The sequence below is a fragment of the Balaenoptera acutorostrata genome, chromosome 17, assembly GCF_949987535.1.
Source record: "Balaenoptera acutorostrata chromosome 17, mBalAcu1.1, whole genome shotgun sequence".
Classification (NCBI taxonomy): Eukaryota; Metazoa; Chordata; class Mammalia; order Artiodactyla; family Balaenopteridae; genus Balaenoptera; species Balaenoptera acutorostrata.
In genome coordinates, this window is record NC_080080.1 from 37139571 (window position 1) to 37159297 (window position 19727).

The window sequence follows — 19727 nt, forward strand, 5'->3', positions numbered from 1 at the left end:
CATATCCAGTCCTCAGATTCAACTTCATATAATGTGAAGTACTTCTCTGAAGACCAGTCCTTTGCCGGTCACTGTTCTCGTCCAACCTGATCTGAAGTCTACTGAACTGGAATATTTAAGGGCCCTTTGTGGTGGCATATATGACTGTGCAGCTGAACATGTTCAATTATTCCCTAGGAAAAAGTTTTGTTCTTCCTTTGTTTGCTTAGGCAAGCAACTGTTGTGGGATATCCAGCATTTTAAGTGATTCTGCCTCAGAGCATGTGTTAGAAACTATAAGGAGAGTTTATAACTTTTCAATTCTAAAAGGTTTTTCAGCTTTGGATTTCTGGAATTGGTTGTGTCCGTATTTTTTTCCATCCTGTTGGGACTTACTGTTGCTAGCAACCTCCTGTGTGGTTCTAAGACATGTTGACCTCTTTGAAACCTTTCCAGGTGTCATTGCCACTTTCTTGATCTCTGCAATATAAGCTACATTGTTTAGTGGAGTTAAGTTCTCTGAACTTTAGAAATCCTCCCTGAGACTATGAATTGACTAACACCCAAGGTAGCATAAACATGCAGACACAAATGTTCCTAAAACCAAGCCTGCTGGGCAGTGCAGGATATGACCTGGAGTCTGGAAAAAGGAACAGTTTGCTCACTTGTGAGTCTATGACTACCTCCAGGTGCAGTTCGAAGCTAAGTGGTTAGCTTTTCTGATCCTCAGATGTAACCTCTCATTAGAACACAGCAGAATTTGCAATTGTGGGTGTATGGAATTCCATGAAGACCCTCTGGGCCCATTAGACCTCTCTGGCTTCAGAGGGTCCTAAAACGCAGTTCTTTACGTAGCATAGGTAGCTGTAGTAAAGAGACACCTTTTACAAATACGATCTAAGTTTTAGTCTAAAGATTATAATGACTGTAGCTCACCTTAAAATTTGTATCCAGAAGATGCAGTTACAAATTAAAAAGAGGAAAAAAAAGTTTAATAGATACCTGTCTTATGTTTCCAGTTTGTCATTAAAAGGTTCTTATTGTTTTTGGTTCTTAAAGCTTTGCAAGGGTTCATACTTGTACCAAGAATCCCATATTAGTCTAGCTTTAACTGTGGAGTATTATACCAGTGATTTCTCAGCCCTCCTCTCAAAACCTCACCATTTGGCTCTTCTAACAGACAAATCACGCTGCCAAAACCTAGGAGAGTTTGACAATGTTGTGGAAATAACACTATATTGAGAGTGAAAAGACATGGGATTCAGTCCCAACTCTTCCACCATCTTAGCTTAACATATCTGTCTCCTTATCTATAAAATATGCATAACAAGAAACACAAATCACACAGGGATATTATGAAAACAAGACTAGTAATAAATGCAAAAAGACCCAAGTGCAGAAGAGTATAAATATGAAAGGTATAGTGTGGCAGTGGTTAGCCATTCTTGTTTCCTGTTTATGTCCTTCCCATCTAGAAACCATACATCCATAACATGAAGACTACTGTTCCTCCACACCCCTGAGCCTGCTGTTCTTACGATCACCCTTCCCATCCTGGCTCCAGTCTCCAGGGAATCTTGAGGGTCACTGAGGGCCATGGTAGTCTATGCAGCTTAAAATGACTTTGAAGGGAGTTAAGCTTCCTCTGCTTTGCCTTTTATTGGCTAAGGCCTGCAGCATGTGTGTATGAATGGGTGAAGCGGCTACAGGTACAGTATACGATCACACATTACTGCACCTTCTCAGAGGTTTCTTTCCCATCACTACTAGTTCATTTCTGGGAATGCAATGATCATAGAAGACTTTCGAAGCTCTAAAAGGCTACACAACATGGATTGCCTCTGGGTGGTTGGAATTATAGGTGGTCTTTTTCTTTCTCCTTTTTCGGTTTATATATCTGCTCTATGTTCTAACTTTTGCAATTAATAAGAAAAAAATAATTACTTAATTTTGAAACGAACCAACCAACCAACCAATTGTCCTTTAATGATGTTACAAGGGGTAAACCACCAAACGACTTAAAAACTCACTTACACAGACATTTCTCAAAAGGAGAATTAGAAAATAAGGGCATGGGCTTTCCTGGTGGCGCAGTGGTTAAGAATCCGCCTGCCAATGAAGGGGACACGGTTTTGAGCCCTGGTCCGGGAAGATCCCACATGCCGTGGAGCAACTAAGCCTGTGCGTCACAACTACTGAGCCTGCGCTCTAGAGCCCGCGAGCCGCAACTACTGAAGCCTGTGCTCCTAGAGCCCGTGCTCCGCAACAAGAGAAGCCACCACAATGAGAAGCCCGCGCACCGCAACGAAGAGTAGCCCCCGCTCGCCGCAACTAGAGAAAGCCGACACGCAGCAAAGAAGACCCAATGCAGCCACAAATAAATAAATAAAATAAATTAAAAAAAAAAAAAGAAAATAAGGGAATGTCGTTCATTCTAAAAATACAAGTGCAATATCATATCATACTCATATGTACTCATTTTTGTAAGAACTTTTATTAAAAGAGGAGATATGATGTCTTGATGTCCTGTTAGAATAACCAGAATTAAATAAATAGACTTAAGAAGAACTGCACTATATCTACTTTTCCAAATTTTATACTAATAGTGTGGCAATATGATGAAAAACCAAGTAAGAAATCAGAATCGAGCTACTGAAAAAAAAAAAAAAAAAAAGCTGAGCGTTTAACATATTCTAGAGCTGGTCTACAGACGAGATGGGAAAACTCTCTAATCTAATGACTTTCTTTTAATCATAAGCAGACAGTAGTTTCCTTATTACCCAGAGTTTTAGAAATACATTATTCTTGAGAGTACTTCCTAGGATTTCTTTTACTCATTTACGACAACATCTTGGTATTTAATTCATCCTCAGTTACCCCTGCAGGGCACATCCCTCTAATTACTCCCATCTAAAGTGACAGGAAAATGGAATTATACTACTTGGAAAACAGACGTCCTTTGGTATGTCTTTTCTCAGTGCTCCCTTGGGCATAGTCTGTCATTGCGCTCATTTTGTCACAGACAGTGAGCTGTCATTGGAGGGCAAGGACTAAGACTTCTCTGCCTTTGAATTCCCAGTGCCTAAGACATCACTGGCACGGACTATATACACAGTAAGAATCTGAATAAACAAATGAAAAATAATACCTGACATACAATGTTTACAGTATATCAAGCACGATTTTAGTGCCTTCTACATATTAACTTATTTAGTTCTCACGACCCTATGAAACAGGGACTATTATTATCCCCAATTTACATATGAGAAAACTGAAGCATGAAAGCAAAGCAAGGTAATTCAGAGCCAGGATCCAAGCTGATGTACTCTGGCTCTAGAGTTCAACCTCATAATCACCACACCAGGCTCCCTCAAGAGCACCTACGCTGAACAGGAGAACGTCCACTCCAAGAGGAGCATGGGTACACTGTGCTCCCTCCTCTAAACATTTCTGGGTTTCTGTCAGATGTAGCCATACTGTGCGACCCCGTGGGAGACTTAAAAAGGGAAATAACCAGACACAGGCACACAAATGCAGAAGAAATGAATCCGCAACCTTAACAATTGCTGTGTTTGTAAGGCTGTTTCTCAAATACCTGTGGGGATTTGTGAGAGCGCCAGCTGTACTGGTGACTATGGAGACTGGCCAGCAGAATATTTTCATCAGTATCCACCTGGCCAAACCGCAGTGTCTCCTGTGTGTCATTACAGATCACAAAATGGCTGAAGACCAACTCCTCTACCTCAGGGCATTTATTCTGAAAGAAAAAGAATAGGAAAGCCAATGTGCATCAGATTAATTGCAAGATGTTTGGCAGCTGTCTGCCCAGTGGCGATTGTTACAACACAGAAATACTAAAAGATCTGTTGTCATTAGCTCTGGTATACAAAGTATTCTATACTTCCAGGATAAGCACAAAAAATACCTTAAAGAGATCTTAAATGTTCCAAGAATATGTTTTGATTTATATTCCTGCAAAATAAATCATACACACAGAAGAGTAAAAGAACAATGAGATCCTTCAAACTTTTAACATTTTTAAATGAATTAACGTGCTACAAAGAATGCTGTACTGGGTAGCGCACGTTTTTGAGCAGAGTACCACAGGCTAGAATTACCATGTTCCCGGCGTTCTAAACTTGACAATCAAGACCAATTACCAAAGCCACAGTTTGTACCCTACAGAAAGTAAGGATCATTTAGGTAATACATCCCCAGTTCCCTTGAGGGGGAGGGTGGATGTGTGTGTGTAAATCTGCTCAGGGAGAGATGTAAATAAAACCATAACTTTCCCGCTATTGTTAAGAGGCTGAACACACAAAACAGATCAACTTCAGAGTCAGTATAAGCCAAGCTGCAGTTTTCAAGACAAAAAATGTTAGTTGAAAAACAGTTGTTGGTGTCTGTTTCAGCTAATAATCAATCAGCAAATGTCTTCCATTAATCTACTAAGGTTCAGCAAATTAGTAATACGTTCCTGTGTTGGTACCTCCTTTTCAACTTAATGGTATCTCCATGGATTGCTGTTATATCGAAGCACTGGCAATGTGATGGAGAATTTCTGTGCTTACTCTTTTATCACTTTGGTTAGCTTATGGCTTAAAAAATGATAAACATACCTTTGGTAAACGAAAAGAATAGCTAAATAAATGGTTAACTTGAGAACGCAAGAAAAATATCTTAACTAGCCAATGAACCTGCAGACAATGGGAGGTAATATGTAACTGATGATTCTCCAGTTGGCTTCTATTTCCTGGTTGTGGATCTAAATAATGTCACAATGCCACACTCTGTCATTTGCCATTTTACTGAGGGGAGGGAGAGTAAAAAGGGGTATACCACTCATGAGCATAGAAATTTAAGTGATTACATGGCCTGAAGCCAAGGGGTCTATGGATGAACACACCTGGAATCCAGCCTGGACCAAGACCTGATCTAGAACCTCATGAGAACAGTTATCTTGGGAGGTACAATCCCTTCCTAATCATCCAGAAGGCCCCCAAAGTGGGCAGGCAGAGCTCTACAGCTGCAGTCGGTGAAGAGGCCCTGAAATACCTCATTCTTCTAGATACTCTTGAGGGTTTCCTAAAGTGTTCGCTCTATCATCCATCTATTCTCACCAAACCTCTCTATTCTCATGGAGTGGAACCTTGCCTGACAACCACACGAATCATAAAAGGAGTCTCTGGCTAAGTGAGACTGAAGCAGTTATAACCAATAATTATCTGCTGCCTACCATATTACTTTTTGCTGTGGCTTTTAATCATGAGTTATGATTTCAAAACTGGACTGCCCGCGGGTTTTAGGTGTCCTGCCTGATCTGGCCCCTGCTGCATCTTGAACCATTCTCCGTTTGCCTGCTAGACCCCAGCTCCACCAGCCCTTTTCAGCTGCTCCAACGCCACACTGGCCTCCTTTCAATTCATCCAACACATCAAACTCCTTCCTGCCTCAGTGCCTTTCTTCTGCTTGGACCTCTTTTCCTTCTTGCTCGACTAATTTCTTCCAACTCAGCTTTCAGGTTCCTGTTTTCAGGTCATGCCCTCAGAGTAAAGTAGCCCCCTGAGATCCTCCCGGATCACCTTAGGTCCCTCTATTTTATGCTCACACAACACTATATATTTTGCCTTAAAAGCACTGATCCCTCTTGGGACTGAGTAATTATTTGCATGATTATGGGGTACTGTTGTCTCCATCATTAGACTCTACGCTGCATAAGGGCAGGAACCAGGTCTTTGTTATTTACAACTTTTGCTCCTGTAGTCAGCATAACGCCTGACACATAAGTACTCAATAAACACTTATGAAACAAACATGAGTAAATTTAACTTTTAAAATTACAAATGTAATATATGTTCCCAGTATAAAAATTAGAAAATACAGAAAGTACTGATTTTTAAAAACAAAGTCTCTAATTTTATACTCAGGGATAACTGCTGTGAACATTTTGGAGAATTTTTTTTTCCAGCAATTTTTCACTTCTGAGTGTCCTGCCTGTTCCTATTCTAGTCTATCCTATCTAATCCTATCTTATATATTTAAAGGTTTGTAAACCTTTAATTAAACTGGAGTCACAGTGTATAATTAGTTTTGATGAGATTTTTCCATTTAGCGTTATATAATCAACATAAACTGCTCTCCTTGTAAACATTTTTCTCTCCGTTAGGTCCAACAGTACAAACATGAAGAAAGGGATATGATTCCAAACTCCCACTTAGATAGACATCCTGAGACTGAAATTCAATTTTCATAATGAATTGGGATCAATCCACTGGTTACACAGAGGTTAGGTTACCAGATGGGGCTTGGTTAGAAAAAAAATCATATTACTTTCCTCATCTCTAAAAACTGACCTTTAATAAATGATGAGGGTTTTAGGAAAAAATGTAAATGAAAGAACACAAGGGGGTTGTTTACATTTTTCTAAAGAATACTCGAAGTCCTCAGGGAACTGTTTCTCTACTGCTCCTTCATCTGTGGAGTTCATTATAACTGTAATAAGTTTTAAGCGTTTCTTGGAATGTTTAAATTCTAGCATATTATAAAAAAATTTGTACATATTGTATATGACATCATATAAAAGCGAAACCTCAGAATGCTTTCGTAATTAAGAGGTGGCTTATTTACATTTAAGATTTGTGCTGGAGTGTTATACAGGCATTTGCAATTAAAGAGAGATATCATTATGGTGTAAGATAAGACACATGAGCATAACCTTGATTTTTAAATAAAAATCTCCTTTAAATCCTATTTGGTCCAAATGTGGGAATGTGACAAAGAAATATAAAGCAAACTGCAAGTGGCATTTTGGGTCCTTAATCTGGTTTCACAAAACATTAATCATTTACAAAAGAGAAAAAAAAAACTACAGCCAGAGAAATCAGACACTGATGAAGGCTTCTGTTAATCTTAAACTTGTGACCTAAAGGTGAAAGGCCAAATTGTTTCATGCTTCAACTGTCTGGTCCATCCACACTGGATACAAATGACTTGTCTCGGATACGAATCCAATAAAAAGTATGTGGAAAACTCAAATTGCTTATCCAGCCTGTTAAATTCACGTTTGTCATTGGCAATAATTATACTGTATATGCATTATATACATAATAAAATCCAAGCTTGGGTAACTAAGCTTCCCCTCTAAAGGGGATAAACCACATTCAGAACATCTTAGAAACAATGAACTTAATAACCCCTCTATAAGCCCGTTTCAATGTCAAATGTCCTGTAATTTCAAAGTAGTGCGTTTTTGTATTTACTTTAGAATACACAGGGTTAGAGATGCCTACCACATTAAAACTTGGTGGCAAGTACGCTTGACATGGGAGGAAACAAGAAAATTACAGCAACAATTACAGAAGTATATCCTCTTGTGGCTCATGTTAACATTGCCAAATCCCTGTATAAATCAGAACCAACTATTCACAGAATGTACCTGTCAGCGATATGCTACGTGACATATGGCTCTACTTAATCAAATATACAATTCCATTTTTAAAAAAACTCAGAATATTCCTTCAAGGCACTGTGTTAGCCAGTCAGTCATTCACACTCTGATGTAGTTTAAAACATTTAAATATTTATGCATCGTATTTTATTTATATGTATAGCTGTGTCTAAGAGAATATTTTTACTCTGGGAGGAAACTGATATTTCTGAGGGCCATTCTGCAGTAGTTGCTACACATGAGTCCTCTTACAATGGTCCTGATACCAAGACAAAAATATCCTGGGATTAAATGCTCTATCAATGACTCTTTTATATTTTCTAGGTTTGTTTTTTATTAAATGCATTGTTCAAAATATGACAAAAAACAGAAATTGGAGCCACGGAGGTTTTTTTCACATCGCTATTCGAACCAGCTGCAAAGATTTAGATCACACTAGCTCTTATTTTACGCATGTCCTCTGCAGCAAGAAAACCATGGAATGCCCTTAAAAAAGAATTTTAAAATATGAAACAGATGTGTTATCTTCTTTCCCTTTGCTATTGTAGTGCCATGTTAGGTAATTAATTCCTTAGTCTTGTATAGGTCTTCATGCATATAACGAAAAGAGTTCATTCCCATAAAAATTCTAGAACTCAAGCCCCTCCCCCCACCACTGCCCCATCCCCACATGAGGTCAGGGCGGAGTGAAGGACCATTTCTCTTGGGGAGTTAGTCTGCACAAATACCTGTAACATACAAAATGTAGGGAAATGTCTCAGCTTAAACAACAACACAAGCTTTATGGAAATGCAATATTATACTGAAAATCAGTAAGGGAAGCAGAGGTGATTTGTTATTAAATCACTGAGCATATTATCAATATTATCCAAATATTCTGTGAAATTATTTTCATGCTAGTGGACGTGGGCAGCTTCCCCATTTTAAATATGTCATTCAAAACAGACGTATATTCTATCTCTTTTTTGATATGGATAATTTCTGACAAAAGATAAAAGTAAAAAATTATTAATCAAGAGTCTTTAGCTGGTTACAAAATCTATTATCGAGTGCTTTTTTAGTGAGTCAAAATGGCAGAAAGATAATGGGGGAAAGACTAAGATTGTACTGTGTTCACATAATTTCCTCTCACTGCCTTTTCTCTTTGAAAAGATGAACTGCTTATATCAGAAAGGCTCACACAGGTTCTTCATTTCTGCAATGGCTGCTTCGACAATGTGATACATACCAAGTTGAGCTTTGGCAAACTAAAGCCATAATACTCGGAAAAAATTTCTGGGAATGTGTTACTTTCCACACAGATGTGGTACATTAGTCACAAAAATGTGGGCATCATCTCTGATGCATGAGTAGAGAACCCATGTTCTCCAAAGGTTTTAAAAATAACATGCATCACTTTGCCAAAACAGAGGAGGCCCCAGATATTATGGTGCCCATCAAATTCTTCATTCTCTCACATTTTTGTTTGTGCTTAATTTATTATTAGAAGTGATAACATAAAGTGCCTAGTAAAAGATCACACACGGACAAACTGTAAACTGTTCTAGAATATACATACCTGTTGCCAAGCTTGTATTGCAGTGTTTAGAGAATGAACTACATGTTGCCCAAAGTTTACAAATATTGAGTCAACGTTGATAGAGCAATCAATCAGCTTTTCTACTGCATTGCTGGAAACTGCAATCTGTCCAAAGATGCTGAAGGGTTTCACCATGCTTTGCATTGTAACATTTCTGCACTCTAGAAGTTTACAGTCTGCTTGAGCTGAGAACTGCATCTCCTGACAGACAGAACTATTGTTCCATTGTCGAAGATACATGTGTGGTTCTTTGAAGGAAATAATCATGTATTCTAGTTCAGATGGCACATTTTTATCAGAAATAAATGGCTGTAGGTATTGCGGTGGAGCTGTTGAGAAAACAAACAAGAAAAACAGCAGTTGAGATGAGCCAACACTTTATGGAAATAAAGAGATGACATTTAAATTATTCACTTCTTGGTTACTGAATGCAATATTTGCTGGTTAATAAATTCAAACATTCTCTTGAAGGTAATATAACATTTGAATTACCATTTGATATTTGCAAACAAAACTGTTTTGTTCAATCAGCAGGTCTCTTTCCAAAGGTTACATGCACAGATAAAAATTTGATCACAAAAGACAACAAATAAAATGAAGAGGAGGTAAATATTTAAGAAGCATTTCATAGAAGTGCTCTGTATCTACCCACCAAATCTCAAAACCAAAAACATGACCCAAACAGAGTTAGAAAATACAGGTTAAACTCCATTTTTGCTGAAAAGGCAAGATGCTTAACAGCAGCTGTGTTTAGTTTTAATCTGATTTTTTTCCTTTTTCCATTACATGTAGGTTGAAAACCTAATACCAGAATCAAAATGTATTAAGTAGAAAAGGTTTGGTACAGACTTTTAGGAATAATTATTCATGAACATGAGCAAACTTATAAAAGGCCACTTTTGGTGTGTGGAAAAACTTATTCTTCTACCTTATAAACTTGTAAAAATGCTAGTCTTTTAAATTATTGGAGAACTTGCCCATTTTTTGTAGAAGGTATTTGTACTTTCGAGATAAGGTAGTATCAAGTACTTTTGGAAACTATTTGCCATTCATGTAATGGCTCATAAGATAGGAAAAAAACAGATGTATTTCTTTCAAAAAGATCATAATTGGAGTAACAGTAAAACCTGCAATTTTTGTAACTTCCTTGAAAATTCTCATTAGGAAGTGTGCAAAATCATGGCAATTCAATATAAATGGTACCCTATATAAAAGGTCCATAAGATGGTTCAAATGTAAGGGGGACACCTATTATACGAAATCAACTTCAGAATAACTTTGCTGGTGCTTACTGTTAGAGGAGATGAATGCTGCTTCTAAAAGTTTCCTCCACCATGTGTGTGGTGGTCAGTAGGGAAGGAGTTTTGTGCAGGGATAAAACAATAAGTATTAATTGAATGTTATTCCGATGCTAAAATAGAGTACCTGTGCCTAGTTGATCAAGGTGATGACAAAAATGGAACTCCAGGTGAGCAAACTGGAAGGAAACGCAAAGAGATGGGACAAACCATGGGGTAAAACAGGAGTCAACTCTGGTACAGGCAGCCAGGGCTGTTGGAGTTACAAGTTGGTCACAAGTGCTTTGAGAACCAGATTCACTTGCAGAGCTGTGGGAGATAATTAATAAAAGAAGTTCAATAACCTAAATTTCCCAACATCATATAAATGAAATGTCTTTCTATAGGGGTTTTTAAAGCTAGCTCCCATAATCCTATAGTCAATGTTCTCATCAAATCTTCCATATTTGCTCACATAAACAAGTTGTTTTAAAAAATTAAGTTCTGGGGCTTCCCTGGTGGTGCAGGGGTTAAGAATCCGCCTGCCAATGCAGGGGAAAACGGGTTCGAGCCCTGGTCCGGGAAGATCCCACATGCCGAGGAGCAACTAAGCCCGTGTGCCACAACTACTGAGCCTGCACTCTAGAGCCCACGAGCCACAATTACTGAAGCCCACGTGCCTAGAGCCTGTGCTCCGCAACAAGAGAAGCCACCGCAATGAGAAGCCCGCGCACCGCAACAAAGAGTAGCCCCCGCTCGCCACAACTAGAGAAAGCCCGTGCGCAGCAATGAAGACCCAACACAGCCAAAAATAAACAAATAAAATAAATAAATTAAAAAAAATTAAGTTCTCGTTGATTATTCTCTATGAGTTATTAGCAGAACAATTTTGAAGGATTCCTGAAACCCCAGGCCATGTTGACCTCCAACCCAATTTTCTTCCATCCACATTTCACTTAAACTAATATGAGAACAAGTTGTCCGTAAGTTAAGACCAACACAATTCAGAGTATGACTGTGCTGTTCAAAAAACCCAATATTTTCAGTGTCACCATAAATCTTTCTTTTGTTTTACTTCTCCAGGTCATCCACATCCATATTCCCATATGAGTTAGCCAATACTCTTTATTGAACACCTACTGCATACTGTATTAGGTGCCATAAAAGTTATGACCATGCCCAGAAGAACCAAGGTTCCATGGACAATTACACCGCATGTGTCCTCTCTTTACTTGTCCATCCTCCCAACACCATTTTATACCAGTAAAAGTCGATTAAAATAAATAGTGAAGGCATCTGTAGGAGGGAAGAAATTTGTACATAGCGGCTGCTGGTGTGCATGGGAAACGTGCAGCCTAGCTGCGTCCCCTCAATGCTAGTAGAAGCATGAGACCTGGGGATTGGGAGGGGCCAAGATGCATTCTGCTAATTGTGGATCACTAAATAGATGCTGCCCTATTCCCCCTTACCGTCTTCCACCCTCTTCTTTCCAAATCTGAAATTTGCTCTACAGCTATGGTAGCCTGGCTCCCAAATCCATGAGGAGCCTGGAGAAGAAACACTGGTTTACAGTATCCTAGGGAGAACTATGACAAGAAAAACTAAAGAAATAAATCCTTGGTTTTCAAACAATTCACAGTCTAACTGGTGATATAAAATATGTAGACGTTTACAAACATTATAAAACAGAACAACCATCAAGGAATAGGAAAGTTGGAAGTGCTGCCAGAGTGGAAATACAAGAGGAAGTCAGAATGGCACAGGGTGAATCATGTGGGATTTGCAGAGTGTGAATCTTCAGCTGAGCTTTGAAAGAGGTTGTGAACAGGCTGGTGAAAATGAAAGCTAGGTTTACTAAGTATTTAACTTCAAGGTGTTTATAGTCATGTGGTGGTATTTACTGCAATGTTAGAAAAACTCCATTGCATACAAAGAAAACACAACTCTGGGGCACTACGTTTCTGATGAAATGTTATGCATGAAAATGCAGCTAGGCATATTTTTAAAACTTCTATAAATGGGTATACTAACCCAAATAGCTTTCTAGGAATTTATCTGTGGAGTTACAGATAAAGATCTCATTTAAAATAGATAAACAACAAGGTCCTACTGTATAGCACAGGGAGCTATATTCAATATCTTGTAATAACCTATACTGGAAAAGAATGTGAAAACATGTGTGTATGTGTGTGTGTATATATATATATACATTTTATAACTGACTCACTTTGCTATACACCAGAAACTAACACAACATGGTAAATCAACTATACTTCAATTAAAAAAATTAAAGTTAGAAAGAGATCTCATTAGGAAGGTAAAATTAAAACTTGAATTTATTCAGAAAGACCAAACTGTATTAGTTGTACGTGTGTTTTACACATATGAAATCTCTCCCTTATAATACTTTAAGAAGTTGTTAAAAATAGGGTATAGCGTTAGTCAAGATATTATTAAAAATCCAGGTGAGAGTACTTTGAGATCAGTTTTAAAACAGTAAGTACACAATTTGAGGTGTTTATCTGAAGAATTTCTCTTGCCAACTGCAATTTTTGACACTCTTGAGATTTTCCAAGATTTACTTTTCTCTCTCTTGAGAGTAGCAAATTCTGTAACATGTTGAAAAAGGTTGCTAAGACATCACAAATAAGTACATGTCAAAATCTTTATTTATAACAAATTGATTGATTTTTCACTTTTCCTAAATTAAATGTACAAATCAATGGTTAAAAGATATTTTTAGGTCTATGTAGTAACTCCTAACATATATATTCAAGTGGTCAGCACTCTTTCCATCTTGAAATCCTGACTAAAATGTTACTAGATTAATCTGTATTTAAAAATTTAGAGTTTTATTTAAAAATTGGAGTTATATCAAAATTAAAATGTCTTAAACACAAAATTAATATGGTATATGCACATGAAATGCTTTATATTTTGAATCAGTAAATTTATAGTTTTTTGATATTCAACTTAATGTGATCATCACTATACACTATAAAAGTAGCAGATACATGTTTACCTTTTACATAAGGATTAAAAATATCTAACTATGATAGAGCTAAACAGTCATAAAGATGAGAACAATGACCCTGCTAGGGACACTTATAGCAACTACATTTATATCATTTCCTTAATTAAGTACAATGGACTTTGATCTGATCCAGATAGCAAAAGGAAAAACGTAATTCATGAGATGTGTAATAATCAGAAATGGAAAAGTAAAGATGGCTCCAAGGGGCAAAACCTTTCAAATAGTAATACATAGAACTCAAGATTCAGTAGTTAGTTCAAATATCAATAAGTTCCTAATGGAAATTCAAATTTGTAGAATAGAGGAAATATTCTAAAAAGTAGAAAGTATGGCAGGAGTTTTACATATCCATACCTTCATTTAAGCCAAAGGGACTTATTTACTGTCCTGGGTGACCCATAGAAGGGTATCAATTCCTTTAAACAAGGAGTGTTTTAGTAAGTTTAGATTTGATTGATCCATAGGCACTGCAGGGACCCAGGCATCATCCTGAAAGATTCACCCCTGGATGTCACCCCTATAGCTCTGCAGGTATCCAACAATGATCTGACTTGATTGATAAAGCCTTGGGCTTTTCTCTGTATCCCTCTGTGGTAATAAGAGTTTTATAATATAGCATAGAGATTAAGCAGAGAATGATTGAGGTAAGAAAACCGAGATGAAAATGCTTGCACTGCTTCCACTTACACTGTAATCATGGGCAAATTATTTCATCTAGCTAAATCTGTTTTCTCATCTGTAAAGTAAGTATAGTAACTGGACTTACTTTTTGAGTATTAAAGGAGGTACTACATAGAAACTGCTTAGCATAATGTCTATCACTCCATAAGAGAAAAAAAATCTCATCCCTCTTTTCCTGGTTGGCAAACAGGGTACTGTACTGGTTACTTAGTTTAATGTTAGTTGCTGGTGATTACCTTTAGCTCCCAAGAGGGATCTGACAATATCACACTGTCATTCATCCCAGTGTGGCACTGTCTCTCAACATTGGTTCACCTAAACTCTCCCCTGCCTACTGCAAAAACACTGTCCTGTCCAACCTGGGAGAGCACCGCATGGAGGAGAGAAGACAAGGGTCGATGTGTGTGCCTGCTACACCATGTTCTCTCTACACTTTAGATCTGTCTTTTTTGGGGAATGTTTTAACTCTAACCCCAAATAAGAAATACACCTCTGTTGTAACCTAGTACACCTATAAAATGGCAGGGGGAGGTTACTGAAAATATTTTAAAAATTGTGGTAAAATACACATAACTTAAAATTCACTATTTTAACCAGTTAAAAGTGTACAGTTCAGTGGCATTAAGTACATTCACATTGTTGTGCAACTAACATCATCATCCATCTTCAGAATTTTTTCATCTTCCCAAACTGAAAGTCCATACCCATTAAACAATTTTCCTCTCCCTCATCTCCTGGTAACCACCATTCTACTTTTGTCTTTATAAATTTGACTACTCTTGGTATCTCACATAAGTGGAATTATACAGTATTTGTCCTTTTCACATTGATTGTTTCTATTTTATTAAAAAAATTCCATCAACAGATGAATGGATAAAGAAGATGTAGTATATATACACAATGGGATATTACTCAGCCATAAAAATGAGTGAAATAATGCCATTTGCAGCAACATGGATGTAGCTAGAGATTATCATATTAAGTGAAGTAAGTCAGCCAGACAAGGACAAATCATATATCACTTATATGTGGAATCTAAAAAACAATGATATAAATGAACTTATTTACAAAACAGAAATAGAAAACAAACTTATGGTTACCAAGGGGGATAGTGGGGGATGGGTTGCGGAAGGGATAAATTAAGAGTTTGGGATTAGTAGATCCAAACTACTACATATAAAATAGATAAGCGGGGCTTCCCTGGTGGCGCAGTGGTTAAGAATCAGCCTGCCAATTCAGGGACATGGGTTCAAGCCCTGGTCCAGGAAGATCCCACATGCCGGAGCAACTAAGTCTGTGCGCCACAACTACTGAGCCTGCGCTCTAGAGCCCGCGAGCCACAAATACTGAGCCTGTGTGCTGCAACTACTGAAGCCCACGTGCCTAGAGCCCGTGCTCTGCAACAACAGAAGCCACTGTGATGAGAAGCCCGTGCACCGCAACGAAGAGTAGCCCCCACTCGCCACAACTAGAGAAAGCCCGTGTGCAGCAACGAAGACCCAACAGAGCCAAAAATAAATAAATAAATTTAAAAAAAATTAAAATAGATAAGCAACAAGGACCTACTGTATAGCACAGGGAACTACTGTCAATACCTTGTAACAAGGTGGCAAAGCAGTTCCAAACGTCAAGATTGTTGTCTGAATGGTTTATGAAAGTCAAAAGGTTAAAAAAAAATGGTACCCAGCAAATTTAGGTACATCTAAAAGTACAGATCCGAGTAGCCAAATGGAGGCAAACAATATCTAGAGGCCACAGTGACCTTCTGGTAGGAGAAAGTTCAACCAGTGAGGAGAAAGGAAATGATCCAGGGACTTTACCATCACAACGCTCTCCCTCTGATTCCTGCACTGGCTATACACACAAGAATGAAGGTTTGGTAAATAAAAAGCATCTCTTCCTCACATACACAAAAAGCTGTGGACCACTGTCTCAAAGATCACTAAATATGAGTGGACAGCGACTTACAGGATCTTTAGGGAGAAGGAGAAAATCTTATTTTTTTTTTATTTTGCACTCTAAAAAACTCAACAGTTTCCATTTTTATCACACAAAGAAAGAGCCACACACTTCTTTTTCCAGGATGCCTTCTTCTATGAACCAACGTTTTGGGGGTGGGGATAAAAAGTCCTTGTAAGCAACCTACTCTCACGTTTTAACGTTGTGAGAAAGTGACCATGTAATATAGACAAAACCACCAAAGACTCGGCACAGGTAAACAGTTTAGCATTATCATCAAACAATTTGTCATAAAGTTAACTGGACATATATATCAAGATCTTCACAGTTATTACTGTGTAACACAATAATTGCCTGTAACTTGTGACTTTAGATAGTCACATACTTCTGGAGTTAGCCAGTTGGGGTGAGGGTAAGAGGGGGAAACAAAGTAGAAAGTTGTTCTGGTCCATCAGAAGACATCTGGTTGATACCAAACTCAGGGAACCTAGTAGAGTGGCCCAAAGCCTGAGAGTTGGGCCCGCCAGCCATTTCTCATCTTTCCACCTAGGTCCCATCACTAGGTAAGAAACTGTAAATGCCAAACACATCGTGTGCTTGCTGGCTATCTTGTTTGCTCTCTAAATCCACTTTCTACCCCTCCCCATCCTCTTCTCTGCCCCTGACCGTATCAACAAGCTGCTTTGTCCTCGGCTTGTCTTTTGGTTCGGCCAGTGGAAGGTGCCCAAGGGAGATCAGAAGGTGTGAAGAGAGTGGCGGGAGGACTCATATTCTCCTGGCTCCTTCTTAGCCACGTCTCTGCACGTTGCTGGTCCCTCCACCAAAAACAGCTACAACCACCCATTCTGGGTTAGTTTTGGTAATGGCTTTATTACCTGGCTCTTTCAGGACTAAGAGTGGGATGGTTCCCATGGTTTCTAGCCTCAGGGTACTGTCCTATCCCTTCACCTTGCCAACACTTTTGTAAATAGTCTTTACAGTAAACTCTCCTCAGTTAACCAGTCTGAGTGTGCTGTCTGTTTCTTGTCAGGACCTACTGGGAAAAGGGGTTTATTTAGGCTTCAGCAGTGGGCAGTGGGGGTGGGCAAATACATACATGCTGAGATTAAAAATAAATAGCTGAAATGGATACCCTGATCAGGGCTTAAAGGCTGTATCTCTTGCTTCAGTCCAGTGCACCACAAATAGAAAGAGAACTCTCCTAAAGGTCAATACTATTGTGGAAACTAAGCTTAAGTTACTCTCCTTCCAATGCTACCTTGAAAAAAACAACAGTTACCCATCATTCATTTTCATATGATCAAGCAAACCATTAATTAAAGATAGTGGAAAATAATTATCACAAATACATGGGGATTGAATTAAAGATAACATGCCTGTATGGGATAAACAGACCAAGGTTTAAGAGAGTGAATCTTTGGTCTCCAGTCCTTTGTACCGAAGGCTACCTGCCACCCCTCAGACTGGTTAGCTCCTACCCATTCCTTAAGGCCTCAGCTTAGAAATCAAGTTTCTCAGGGACAAACAGCTAGTTGGTGATGGAGCCAGGACTTAAACCCAGGTCTGCTAACTTGAAAATCTCTAATAAATAGTGCTTCTATTTACATACACACAGTGATGCCATTACCACTAAATATCCTACACTGTTGCACTTTTGACAATTGTGGGCAAGACGCTATTTTTTTTTTTTTTTAGATTAAGCTTCATGGGACTTATTTTTACAAACTTTCTTCCAGTAATGTACAACAGTCTGATGCATATCCTTCTCAAACCATAAATATTATTTAAGAGAAGATAATCTCTAATCATAAAAGTGTCAGGTTTTTGTCCACTTTTAGATTTCTCATGACAGAATATACTGGATCTAACTGTAGCACTTTTATTTCTACGTGAAATGTCGACATATCATCAAAGCACTGATGTTTTCCTTCAAGAAACTGGATGAAATTTATTTACTGTCCTTTTTGAAAAATGTCTTAATAGTGTTTTATTATGTTGATTTTTAAACCAGCTCTTTAAATTTAATTTCACTAATATCAATTTCTACCTAAAAAATGCTTAATGTCAAACAATTTAAAGCAAGATCAATTGTGAAATATTAGGCAAGTTGAAAAATCCGAGGTGAGGACAAAAGATCTGTGATTACAGTGTCGAAAGCTTGGTGAAAAACTGCCTAAATTTGACTGTCTGCAAAAATTTCCATTCCCTAAAGGTTCCACGTTTCTGCAGTGCTAAGCTTACCACAAAGTGATTTTTATGAATGTTTCAGATTCAGAGGAATTAACCTTGTCCAAAATGCTTGTTTCAATGATGAAAATGCATTCCTTGATAATTAGAATCAAGAAATGATTTCTAACTTGATACTAATAATGAAACTCAGATTTAAAAAAATTCCATCACCCATAGCTCTGTTTTCTGAGATTTCCTGGTTTCTGACTAGGTAACCTATGCTTAGAACAGGCAATCTTTCTATCCATCTGCTAACTCCTCCCAGGATGGGTGGTGTTCTTTTCACTGCTGCATTTCATATAGGTAAAATCAAGACCCCACTCCTCTAATATATTTTCACCAGTCGTACATTACTAGGTAATATACTGGGAAGGCAATTATTTTTAAAGAGCCCAAATGACCTAGAAATAGAAACCATAAAGTAAAAAACGTATTACTATTAAGCATACAAAGTAATCAACGAAAAAGACTGTGATGCTACAGACTGATGTGAACAGAGGTTATCTCGGTGTGATATGATGATGGGTGGTATTATTTTCTTTATTTTCCAGATGTTCTTCAATGAACATATATTACTGTTAATTACAAAAAGAGAAAGCATTCACAACTATCTATAATATAAAACAGGAATTAGAATACAAAATGGTGTGCTATGATTATAACCCTGTAAAGGCATACAATGATGGGCAAAAATAAAGGTAACAAAAAAGAGAAAACAGTTCAATCGCAGGGTGTTGAAACGGTGGATTTTTTTTCTTTTTGTTAGTGTCAAAATGTTGTTTGGGGGGAAAAACGGGGGTGGATTATATACAAAGAATAAGATAATGCTAGAGCAAACTCGTCAGGAGAATTAGAAGGTAGGACATTGAAAGTGATGGGCAGCAAGATAGGCACAGGCCCATAGTACACGTATTATATGACCAGAAAAACTGTTCCATTGATGGTGATTTACTTTCTTTTTCTTGTCATTTAGGGGAGCATGAACAGAAAGACATAATAAGGATATGTAAACTAGAAGGAGCACTTGAAGAATAAATTGCTGAAGCCATTTTTTCTCTACTCTAAGTTAGTGGATGTAGTAAGCAGGCAAACACTTGAATTAGGGACAATCTGGCCCTGTTTTGTCACTAACCAGATATCCTGTACGCGGTGTAGAACAGGAAGTTCTGGGGACGCGATTCAGAATACCTGAAGTCTATAGCTCTAGAGATACACTATAGTCAAATAGATTCAAGAGCTGAATAAAACTTTGGTTATCTGAAATCTTGAGTATAAATTATTTTGGTTAGTCAAGTTTTCCTAATGTCTGGAGGTCTGTCTTTTAAAGTTTTTTTAAAAACCCCTTAAGAAGGAAGTAGTTCCAAAAAGAAGGAGACAATTCAATTTACTTAACGTTTCTTTTAATGCCCCAGGGTTAACATTTACACATATTGATGACTGTGTCATTAAGAGTCTATTGAAGTGTGTATGGCTCTTTTCCTCTATATTTTTTAGCTCAGGATAACTGGATTTTTTTTTTTGAAGTTTGTTTTTTGCTCTTTT

At 37.8% G+C, this 19727-nt stretch overlaps 1 protein-coding gene across 10 annotated transcripts in view; it reads right to left on the reverse strand.

The window, feature by feature from the left end:
• The window catches only part of VPS13B (vacuolar protein sorting 13 homolog B), a 769553-nt gene that overhangs the window by 86942 nt on the left and 662884 nt on the right, over positions 1–19727 (reverse strand). For all 10 annotated transcript variants that reach the window (XM_057531718.1, XM_057531717.1, XM_057531723.1 and 7 more), the window contains 3 exons: positions 10431–10612; positions 8985–9334; positions 3575–3736 (listed from right to left, as the gene is read on the reverse strand). In XM_057531718.1, the coding sequence (XP_057387701.1) occupies positions 3575–3736; positions 8985–9334; positions 10431–10612 (694 nt within the window). The remainder of the gene's footprint in view (positions 1–3574; positions 3737–8984; positions 9335–10430; positions 10613–19727) is intronic.